The sequence below is a fragment of the Rhinopithecus roxellana genome, chromosome 14 (genome assembly GCF_007565055.1).
Source record: "Rhinopithecus roxellana isolate Shanxi Qingling chromosome 14, ASM756505v1, whole genome shotgun sequence".
Lineage (NCBI taxonomy): Eukaryota > Metazoa > Chordata > Mammalia > Primates > Cercopithecidae > Rhinopithecus > Rhinopithecus roxellana.
This window is the reverse complement of record NC_044562.1, coordinates 57,083,959-57,096,081: the sequence shown is the minus strand read 5'-3', so window position 1 is coordinate 57,096,081 and position 12,123 is coordinate 57,083,959. Positions and strand designations below refer to the sequence as shown.

Genomic DNA, 12,123 nt, shown 5'->3' with positions numbered 1-12,123 from the left:
CTGTGAAACCCCGTCTCTACTAAAAAATACAAAAAACTAGCCGGGCGAGGTGGCGGCGCCTGTAGTCCCAGCTACTTGGGAGGCTGAGGCAGGAGAATGGCGTGAACCCGGGAGGCGGAGCTTGCAGTGAGCTGAGATCTGGCCACTGCACTCCAGCCTGGGCGACAGAGCGAGACTCCGTCTCAAAAAAAATAAATAAATAAAATAAAAATCCTCATGCATGAAAGAAATGTGAAACCCTAAATGGGAAAAACTTTCAATATGCTATAAAGACACCCAAGTAGATTTCAACAATACCATGGTTTGAACGCATTCCCCAAAAGTTCATGCGTTGGAAACCTAGACTCGAATGCAGCAGTGCTGGGATGGGACTCTGGGGAGGTGATTGGCTCATGAGGACTAATCCATTCATGGACTAATGGGTTCTCAGGGAGTACAGCAGTTATCACCAGGGGGCTGGTTATAAAAGCCAGCTTTGCCGTCTCTCATGAGACCCTCACATAATGCCTGGCATCACCTCGAGACTGCAGAGTCCCGACCAGCAAGAAGGTCCTGACCAGATGCAACTCCTATACCTTGGCTCCCTGCCTCCAGAACTGTAAGAAATAAAATTCTTTTCTTTATAACTTACCCAGTCTGTGGTATTCAGTCAGAGCAACAGAAAATGAATTAAGACAGACAGAAAGAAATACCATGGTCCTGGATAAGAAAACTCTCCTAAGCAAGACAATTCTACAAAAGTAAATTTATAAATGTAATCCTTATAAAAACGCCGAATGCTTTTCCCGGATCTAAAAAACTAATTATAAAGTTCATGTGAGAGAGAAAGTGCACAAGAGTGGAAAAATAGCCAGGAAAACCCTGAAAAAGAAATGGGGAGGTCCTCTGCCACCGAACCATCTCCTGGCCTCTGAAATGGAACACATGGCACCAGGACCCATGTAGACAGACAGGCCCAGGGACATGAAGACCTGGAAACAGATCCCAATGCCTGGAACATGCAGTCTATAAGGTAGCATATGATACCAGTGAGGAAAGGATGGACTTGTCAGTAAATGTTAAGCACTTGGAAAAAGACGAAAATGAATCTGCACTTCATACCATACACGAAGACAAATTCCAAATGGGTCAAAAGTACTAGGAAAAGGTGAATTCCTTCATCACTGGGGAGTGGGCAAAATCTTCCTAAATAGGATTTAAAACCCAGGAGCAATAAAAGACAAAATGTATACTGGGGAAAATGTTTTATAACATAGAGCATTTTCAAAAGTGTTGGTGACTTGAGTGGGAAGCAGGGCAGAGATTGTCGGGGACCAAGGGCGGGGGGATGGTATTGAACAGGTGCGGGGTCTCCTTCCGGGGTGATGCAAGCTTTGGAAGCACAGAGAAGTGACGGTTGTACATTATGAATGTACTAAATGCTGCTAAATTGTAGACTTTAAGATGGTTAAAATGGTGACTTTTTAAAATCATCTATAGGACTCTGATAAAAATGTTGTTTTATGTATATTTTACCTCGATAAAAATTATAACTTAAAATGAGAAATATTAGGATTAATATTCCTTATTCAAAAGAGCTCATGAGTTTGGAAAATCAAGAAAATGATTAAAAAAAAAAGAGAGAGAAGTGCAAACCAAAACCACCCCAAGACTCCATTTCTCACCTACAAGATTGACCCAAATCCAAATTTGACACCAGATTCTGCTGGTGATGGGGGCAGGCGCCTCCTACAATGCTGTGGGGATGCAGAACACCTGGCTCCTTGGGGACAGGGACAACACCCAGACAAGCTGGATGAGCCTCTTCCTGCCAACTGGCAATCCCATTCCCAGAAATGTATCCTTAAGATACGATGGCTAGAATCCACAAAGATGTGGAAATGCCCTCCTAACCAGACTTAGAAGACAAGCACGCTGCAGTCCCAACGGAGGTGCTGGGTCCAACTCTGACATCTGATTGGCCAACCCAAGTGCCCAGCATGAGGGGATCTGTTGCCTAAACCATGGCGAGCTAAACCAAACCACAGCAAGCTAAACCGTGGCGAGCTGAACCACGGCGAGCTGAACCACGGCGAGCTAAAACCACGGCAAGCTGAACCACGGTGACCTTACCAGGGCACTCGACAGCTGTACCAGAGGCCTGTGTGGAGCAAACGTGCCTGGTTTTACAGTTCCGACAAGAAAGCCAGTCAAATGATTTGCATTGGAAAACAAATTATAACAATTTCTAGAAATTAAACAAATGGACTTGTGTATCAAGTTGGTGACAGAAGCGCAGATTAATTAATCCAATTATATTTTAACTTTGTGTCTTCAAAGGCAAAAATCTAAAAAGGCTAGCAGAAAAAACAAACTTTGACCAGTAGCCATTGTTAACAATACCTTTTTTGGTAGAGATGGGATCTCACTATGTTGCCCAGGCTTATTTTGAAATGATTATATGTATTTATATGTAGAATAAAGCAAATACTGTTGATGTAATGAACCAAGATTTTCAGCTTAAGAAGTAAAATCAAAGAATATTTAAAAACCCTTATAATCTTAAAATTTGAATGAAAAACAGTATGAATTCATGTTTTTCAAAAATACATGTGTATATCCCATACTAAAGTAGTTAGGGGTGAAAGGTTCTGATCTCTAATATAACCTCCCATGATTCGGAGAAAATAAACCAGAAATTGTTTTTTTTTGAGACACAGTTTCGCTCTGTTGCCCAGGCTGGAGTGCAATGGCGCCATCTCGGCTCACTGCAACCTCTGCCTCCTGGGTTCAAGTGATTCTCCTGCCTTAGCCTCCCGAGTAGCTGGGATTACGGGCGCCCGCCACCATGCCCGGCTAATTTTTTGTATTTTTAGTAGACATGGGGTTTTGTCATGTTGGCCAGGGTTGAACTCCTGACCTCAGGTGATCTGCCCCCCTTGGCCTCCCAAAGTCCTGGGATTATAGATGTGAGCTACTGTGCCTGGCTGAGAAAATAAATTTCAGAACAATTTTCTGGTTCTGTCCATGGAAAGGCTGGGAAGTAGAGCAGCCCAGCCGTCATAAGCAGTCAGTGCTCAGTCTCCCCACTAATGAGAACCAGGGCTCTGGAGAAATGGGTAGTTCCAGGTTCTGGGCAGGAAGACTCAGAGGCAGTTGTGGCCCCAGAGGAAGGAGGCATCAAAGCCCACTGGATGGAGGGGCTCCTCTGGCCAATTACGAGATAATCTGAGCATCTCCTGTTTGCTGAAGACATAGGCAGCACTTGATTAAAATGGTATCAAATACAGTTGGCCCTCCATTTCTGTGGATTCACTGTGTATAAAAAAATTCCCAAAAAGCGCACAATAAAAACACCCCAAAAATATACGTTTACAGAGCATTTACACTGTATCAGGTATTATAAGCAATCTAGAGATGACTTAAGGTATATGTGAGGATATGCGTAGGTTGCATGCAAATCCCACGCCATTTTATACAAGGGATTTCAGCATCTGATTTTGGTATCTGTGTGGGTCCTGTAACCCACCCCTGTGGATACTGAGGACAGACTGTATACATGAAAGTATTAAGTTCATAACATGAGGAGGGAAGCGGGAAGGGTAAGTGCAGTGGCGTGAGGAACTCTCAGTCCTTTGGTACCACTGGAGGGTGCCAGGACATTCTTACTCCAAAAATTGATCATTAAAGGGAAATAATTACGTGTTTATGCTGCCTTTCTAGTATGAACACACTTCAGGGTAACCCGACTTACCCTAATGGATAAAGGGAAGGTCTGAGAGAATTCCAGCCACTAAATGTCCTTCTAATGAGAGACAGAAGACAAACATCTGCAGTCCCAGTGGAGGTTCTGGTTCTAGGAATGGTCACCCACAGGTGGCAAAACTGTCAGGGGATCAGTTGATAGGAAATTGACGACAAAGGGGTCAGCCTGTCGCCATCTGAGCTTATTAACGCTGGCTTCAACAAAGTGAGACAATCAGACATGAGGCTCCTCATGGGCTGTGACACAGGAACTGAGCATCGCCCAGGTGTGATTCCAGCCACAACTTCAGATCCAACTTCCAGATGCCAGGATATAGAGGGGACAGAGGTACAAGTTAAACACTACAAAGATGATGCTGAGTCCAGACTGGGGACACCTTCGAGGACAAGTGACCAGCTTCACCAACAAGTCAAGGGTACAGAGGAGGGAAGAGGAGGACTTTTAGGATCAAAAGGATCCTAAAAGACGTTGTAGCCAAACACAAACGTGAATAAAGCTTTGATAATCCAATCGTATGAGGATATCTTTCTCAGGCAGTCAGGGAAACGCGAATAGGACTGAGTGTTGGAGAATGTTACATAATTCTTACGCATTTTGAGAAAACACCACCGTGCCACCAGTTACTGACGTCTTGTCTCTTGGCTTGTCTGTGCTCTGCCCTGGGTGCTGCCCTCCCACACTCCCTTCTGGCTGGGCGTGCAGGAGCCTGGGATGCAGGAGTTGGGGCTGGGAGCTTCCTGGTATTCCCAGGTTATTTCAGTATTACTCTGGGAGCAGAGACAGCTCTGAGCCCAGCCTCCAGGTCCCCTGGTACCCCCTTGGCCCTTGGAATACCGTCCCAGGCCCTCCTGCCCATCTTGTGAAAACCAAGCACCTCCTCTAAGCTCTGAGGTCCCTGAAACCCCACCCTTGTAACACATTTTGTCCCCAAGCCCTGGAGGTGGTACCAGCGGTTGCCACCCTGGATGTTAACTCCGCGCAGCCTGAGTGCTACCTCTTCTGACTCTGCTTCCCAACACCCGTGTAGCCTCATCTCCATGTGCCTGGCGAGATTTCTGATATGGTGAGGAGTTAAGAGAAAGAGAATGGCTTTCGTTGTTTTGGAATGCATACCAAAGGATTTAGGTGCAAGTGACAGTATGTCTGGAATTTGCTGCCATGTATTCCAGCAGAAGTGGGGAGGAAAAATGGAACTGCTGTGGGCAAAATGCTGGCAGGTACTGAAGCTGGGTGACAGGTACAAGGGTTTAGTGTATGTTTGGGAACTTTCATAGTGAAAAAAACTCCACAAAAACGAAAGATGTATTACAGAGTTACAAACTAAAACTTACATGATGTTGTTAAAAATCACAGCTAGCCTCTTGGGAATGCTCCATCTGTAAGAAAATGTAGACTTGGCTCTTTAAAAGTAATGAAAAAATGACTGCCATCTTTTTTTTTTGGAGACAGGGTCTTGCTCTGTTGCCCAAGTTGGAGTCCTGTGGTATGATCTTGGTTCACTGCAACCTCCACCTTCCAAGCTCCAGGGATCCTCCCACCTCAGCCTTCTGAGTAGCTGGGACCACAGGCATGGACCACCACGCTCGGCTAATATTTGTGTTTTTTTTTTGTAGGGATCGGGTTTCGCCATGTTGCCCAGGCTGGTCTCAAACTCCTGGCTTCAAGCCATTTGCTAGCCTTAGCCTCCCAAAGTGCTGGGATTACAGGCGTGAGCCACTGCGCCTGGCCAACTCTACAGAAGATTTACAAATATTTTAGATCTTGTCAAAACTGCCAGAAGAAAGAAAAGGAAAGAGATTCATCCCTTCTTAATTTCTCTTTTACTTTTTTTTTTTTCAGAGTCTCGCTCTTGTCTCCCAGGCTGGAGTGCAGTGGTGCAATCTTGGCTCTCTGCAACCTCCACCTCCTGGGTTCAAGCGATTCTCCTGCCTCAGCCTCCCAAGTAGGTGGGATTACGGGTGCGTGCCACCACGTCCGACTAATGTTTTGTATTTTAAGTAGAGATGGGGTTTCACCCTGTTGGCCAGGCTGGTCTTGAACTCCTGATCTCAGATGATCCACCCGCCTTGGTCTCCTATAGTACTGGGATTACAGGCATGAGCCACCACACCCAGCCTCCTTCTTAATTTCTTAAGGAAGACTTTGGAAAACAAATACCAGCAGATAAAAAAAATGTACATCCTACACAAGTGATAATATTCAAAATCCTCAGCCATAAAAATAAAGGCCTTTTATTTGGTTTTTCTATGCCAGTACAGAAACATCTGGACAACACTCTTGAGCCCGCAGAGGCTCCTGGCCACACGCACTTCTGCTGCAGGGACTGTATGCCGAGGAGCCGAACCGTTGAGACACAGTAGCCAGGCCCTCCTGAGGGCTCCAGAAGCTCTAGGTTACGGGGTCACCTTCTTGTAGGTGACATGAAGATGCTGGGTCATTGGCTGTGTGGTGGTTGCCATGGAGACTGTCTGTTCAAGTTTGCCTTCAGAATTCAGCCTGAACTTCCGGGTAATCTGAACAGGAGAATGAAACAAAAATACCTGAGTTTTATCTCAAAAGATTCAATCAATGCCCGTGTGCCCATCGCATGCCACACACTCGTCACGGGCTGTGAGCCAGGCAGTGTCCTTGCCAGGGGACGACAGACACAGCCCAGGGAACCTGGGCACGTCACAATCCAGGTGCCCCTCAGCTGTCTCCAGAAAACCACCAGGTGAACACAGGGATTGTTTATTTAGAAGTCACCTTTTTTTGTCGACGGCCATACCACTCTGAACGCACCCGATCTCGTCTGACCTCGGAAGCTAAGGAGAGTTGGGCCTGGTTAGTACTTGGATGGGAGAAGTCACCTTTTTTTGGTCTCTACAAATTATATACCTGATCAGACAAGCACTGAGATTCCAACGCTTCCCTTCTCCACTGCCTCCCACTTTCACTGTAACTAGAACTGATGTCCAGTGTGTTCTTGGAAAGCTCAGAAACACCATCTTTGGAACAGTAATTCATCAGAAAAAATTATAGCAGCCGTTTCCAACAAGAATCCAAGCCTAGGCAGCTAAGTCCCGAATGAGTCAGCCCTGTATGCCTGGAACGTTTGCCAGCAGATTGTGAGTGCTCACTGTCAAAAGACAATTCTCTGATGGGCACTCACTCTCTAGTGTCCCAGATGTGTGGGGGGTCAGGTGGGGGGCACCAGAAGTGGATGAAATGGAGTTCTGCTTATGGCCATGGCTAACTACTCTGTAACTGACCAACCCCCTGGCAGATAACCCAGATTTTAAGAAGTTTCTTTAAAGGTGTCAGAGAACCACCAAGTCAGCAAGGACCAGCACCCCAGAGAAAAGGAAGTGTGGAGGTGAAACCCAATTTGGAGCAACTGGCCCTGATGCTTTTGCTGCCTGGAAGTCGAGAGGTTCAAGGGGTGGAGGCTAAGAGGGATGTGGTAGCTAAGAGGCTGAGAAGCTGAGTGAGGCCTTCTGGGACTCATGGAGCTGGAGGGACAAACACTGGAATTCGGTGTCCGTCTAGGAGGAGAGGCCCAGCCGGGCGTGGTGGCATGTGCCTGGAGTCCCAGCTACTCGGGAAGCTGAGGCAGGATAATTGCTTGAACCTGGGAGGTGGAGGTTGCAGTGAGCCGAGATCGCGCCACTGCACCTCAGCCTGGGCAACAGAGCAAGACTCCGTTTCTAAAAAAGAAAAAATGAAAAAAACGAGAGGCCCAGGAAAGCACCCCAGCTTTGGGTGGGCGCCCTGAAGGGTCCCATCCTAGGAGTAAGGGTTAACCAGAAACAGGATGGTAGTCCAGTTTCAAACCAGCTCCGTCTCTTCTGAACACGGCTGTCCACTCATGACTGATAGGCAGCAGCACAGAACTATTCTTTGGTGAGGATAACATCAAATGAAGCCTCAAGTCATGTCTACATTTTTTTTTTTTTTTTTTTTTTTGAGACGGAGTCTCGCTGTGTCGCCCAGGCTGGAGTACAGTGGCCGGATCTCAGCTCACTGCAAGCTCCGCCTCCCGGGTTTACGCCATTCTCCTGCCTCAGCCTCCCGAGTAGCTGGGACTACAGGCGCCCGCCACCTCGCCTGGCTAGTTTTTTGTATTTTTTAGTAGAGACGGGGTTTCACTGTGTTAGCCAGGATGGTCTCGATCTCCTGACCTCGTGATCCGCCCGTCTCGGCCTCCCAAAGTGCTGGGATTACAGGCTTGAGCCACCGTGCCCGGCCTACATTTTTTCATACATAATGTCTAGAATCCAAGAAAAAAAGAAAACTCCTTAGGTTACTAGGAGATAAGATCAATAGGAAAAACAGGAAACAGACACCTCCCCCACCCTCACCCAGGGGATGCCAATATTGGAGTTATCAGAAGACAATATGGAGAATTTCTGCAGATAGAATTTATCAAAAAGATTAAAATAGAAATTCTGTAACTGAAAAACAATCACTCAAATTAAGGCCCCAATAATGAAATAAACAGCAGATTAGACACAGATGAAGAAAGCATTAGTAAACTGGAAAATGATCAGCAGGAAATATCCACATTGAAGCCTAGAGAATAATGGAAACTATGGATGAAAGCATAAGGGACACACTGAAAATTGCAAAAGACTGAACACATGTGTAACCAGAGACCCAGAAGGAGACAGGAAAGAAAATGGAACATGAGCAATATTTGAACAGATGATGGCCAATTTTCTGAGTCTAACAAAATATATCAAGCCACAAATTCTAATTCTATCACAGCAAAACTTTGGCTGATAATCAAAGGCAAGACAACAGAAACTTGAAAGCAGCCAGGGATGGGTGTGGGTGTAATGGTTAATTTTAGGTGTCAAATTGACCAGATTAAGGAACACCTAGAAACCTGGTAAAGGATTATTTTGAGTATGTCTGAAAGGATGTTTCCAGAGGTGACTGACCAGGTGAGGAAGATCTGCCCTCCATGAGGGTGGGCACCATCCAAGAGGCTGGGGGCCCAGAGAAAATAGAAACAAAGACAAGGCAAATATGTCCATCTGTTTGCTGGAGCTAGGATACACTCTTCCTCCCCTGTCCTTGGACAACTCCAGGCCCCCCAGCCTTTGGACTCCCAGATGTCACCAGCACCTCCTCACTCTTCAGGGATCTGAGGCCTTTGGCCCAGGACTGAGAGTGACACACCATTGGTTTCCCTGGTTCTGAAGCCTTTGGACTTGGACTGAGCCATGACACTGGCATCCTAGGGTTTCCAGCTTGTGGAGGGGGCTTTTTTTTTTTTTTTTTGAGATGGAGTCTCGCTCTGTTGCCCAGGCTGGACTGCAGTGGCCGGATCTCAGCTCACTGCAAGCTCCGCCTCCCGGGTTTACGCCATTCTCCTGCCTCAGCCTCCGGAGTAGCTGGGACTATAGACGCCCGCCACCTCGCCCGGCTAGTTTTTTGTATTTTTTTGTAGAGATGGGGTTTCACCGTGTTAGCTAGGATGGTCTCAATCTCCTGACCTCGTGATCTGCCCGTCTCGGCCTCCCAAAGTGCTGGGATTACAGGCTTGAGCCACCACGCCCGGCCATGGAGGGGGCTTTTATACTATTGAATGCTACATTCGTTAAGTGTACATGAAATATTCACGAAGTTAGGCCATATACTAGGGCACAAAATAAGTCTCCACCTTTTTTTTTTTTTTGAGATGGAATTTTGCTCTGTTGCCCAGGCTGGAGTGTGCAGTGGCACTATCTCGGCTCACTGCAAGCTCCGCCTCCCGGGTTTACACCATTCTCCTGCCTCAGCCTCCCGAGCAGCTGGGACTACAGGCACCCGGCTAATTTTTTTGTATTTTTAGTAAAGACGGGGTTTCACCATGTTAGCCAGGAAGGTCTCGATCTCCTGACCTCGTGATCCGCCCACCTCGGCCTCCCAAAGTACTAGGATTACAGGTGTGAGCCACTGCATCTGGCGTCTCCAACATTTTTTAACAGACTAAAATATTAGATAGAGGGTATGTTGTCTGGGCTTTATAGAATTGAATTAAAAATCCTGAGCAATAGAATCTATTTAAAAAATTCTCAAATATTTGGAAAATAAGTATCATATCTCTAAATAACTCTGTTCAAAGAAAAAAAAATAACTACAAAATTAGCCCGGTGTGGTGGCACATGCCTGTAATCCCAGGTACTCAGGAAGCGGAGACAGGAGAATTGCTTGAACCCAGGAGGCGGAGGTTGCAGTGAGCCAAGATCGCGCCACTGCACTCCAGCCTGGGCAACAAGAGAGAAACTCCATTTCAAAAAAAAAAAGAAAAACAAAAAGAAAAAAATCACTAGAGAATAGCCGCAGTACTCCAGCCTGGGCAACACAGAAGACCTTGTCTTTATTGAAAGAAAAAAGAAAAAAGGAGAGAAAGAAAGGAAGGGAGGGAGGGAAGGAAAAGCAAGAAAAGAAAGAAACGAACTACAGAAATGAATGAATTTAACAAAGTCACATGATACAAGATCAATATACAACAGCCAATTGTACTTCTGTATACTTCCAACAAATAACTGGAAAATTAAAAAATCATTTATAATAGCATCCCAAACCACAAAATACTTAGTAATAAATTTAACAAAATGTGTGCAAAACCAATACGTTGAAAACTACAAGAAAATGTAGGATGAGACTGATCTAAATAAACGGAGCACTTTACCATGGCACTGGATTGGAAGACTCGGTTTGCCTAAGATGGCACTTCTTCCCAAATTAATTTAGAAAGTCAAGTAATTCCAATGAAAATTTTTCTAGAAACTGACAAGCTGATTCTGAAATTCATATGGAAATGCAAACGGTCCTAGGATAGTCAAAACAATTTTGGAAAAAAGAAAAAGAAGAAAAGTTGGGTAACTTCTATCACCTGATTCAATATAAAGCTAGTGATCAAGACAGCATGGTAACAGTATAAAGACTGAAACAGAGGCTGGGCGCAGTGGCTCATGCCTGTAATCCCAGCACTTTGGGAGGCCGAGGCGGGTGGATCAAGAGGTCAGGAGATCGAGACCATCCTGGCTAACACAGTGAAACTCCATCTCCACTAAAAAATACAGAAAATTAGCTGGGTGTGGTGGCGGGTGCCTGCAGTCCTGGCTACTCGGGAGGCTGAGGCAGGAAAATGGCGTAAACCCAGGAGGCGGAGCTTGCAGGGAGCTGAGATCGTGCCACTGCACTCCAGCCTGGGTGACAGAGCGAGACTCCATCCCCCCCCCAACAACAACAAAAAAGACTGAAATAGAGAAGAGTGGGACAGAAGAGAGTCTCCTGGGGAAACACCACACACACGAAATGAGCTGACTTTCGACAAAAGCACCGCATACTTCAGTAAGTTAAGGGTTCTCTTTTCAACAAATGGTGCTGGAAATGAGGTATCTGTATGAGGAAAAAACGTGACTACTACCTCATACCACCTAGAAATAGTAATTCCAAATAGCATGTATCCTAAAGTAAAATTAAGAAATTTTTTGAAGAAAATGCAGGTGAAAATCTTTGCTGCCTGGGCTAGGTGAAAAATGTTAAGACAGGACACAAAAAGCACTAACTAGAGAAGAAGAAATGGTAACAGAATTAAAACATTTGGTTCTAGACTGGGCATGGTGGTTCACGTCTGTAATCCCAGTGCTTTGGGAGACTGAGGAGGGTGGACCACCTGACGTCAGGTCGAGACCAGCCTGGCCAACATGGTGAAACCCTGCCTTTACCAAAAATACAAAAAATTAGCTGGCCATGGTGGTGGGCGCCTGTAATCCCAGCTACTTGGGAGGCTGAAGCAAGATAATTGCTTGAATCTGGGAGGTGGAGGTTGCAGTGAGCCAAAATCACACCATTGCACTCCAGCCTGGGCAACAAGAGCAAACTGTCTCAAAAAACAAAACAGAACAAAACAAAACAAAACAAAAATCATTTGGTTCTTCAAAAGGAACTGTCTAGGAAACAGAAAGGCAAAGCACAGGATAGGGATATGTTGTTGGCAAGTGCACCTGACAAAGGACTTACACCCAGAACAAACAACAGACTCGTACAACTCAGGAATAACACAAACAAACAAATGGGCAAAAGATCTGAAGTTCATTTCACAAAACAAGAAATACAAGTGGCAAATAAGTACAACAAAAAGATGATCAGCGTCGTTACTCAGCAGGGAAGTGCAAATATCACAATGAAACACCACCTTGTAGTGGCCAGGATAAAACTCAAAGGCCAACCCTTGGCAAGGCTGTGGGACAACCTTGCTGGGGTGTCAAGGGGGACAGCCACTCTGGAAGAGATTGGTGCTTACCACAGAACCAGCAGTTCCAATCCCAGGTATGCACCCAAGAGAAAAAAAAAAAACGTGTCCACACAAAGTTAGGTCTACACATGCTTACAGCTTCATT

At 45.7% G+C, this 12,123-nt stretch overlaps 1 protein-coding gene across 2 annotated transcripts in view; it reads right to left on the bottom strand.

The window, feature by feature from the left end:
• Positions 1–5,938: 5,938 nt before the first annotated feature.
• THAP4 (THAP domain containing 4) overlaps positions 5,939–12,123 on the bottom strand; it is a 48,703-nt gene continuing 42,518 nt past the window's right edge. For both annotated transcript variants that reach the window (XM_030915941.1, XM_010376988.2), the window contains one exon: positions 5,939–6,258. In XM_030915941.1, coding sequence (XP_030771801.1) covers positions 6,139–6,258 — 120 coding nt within the window. In that variant the 3' untranslated portion in view covers positions 5,939–6,138. The remainder of the gene's footprint in view (positions 6,259–12,123) is intronic.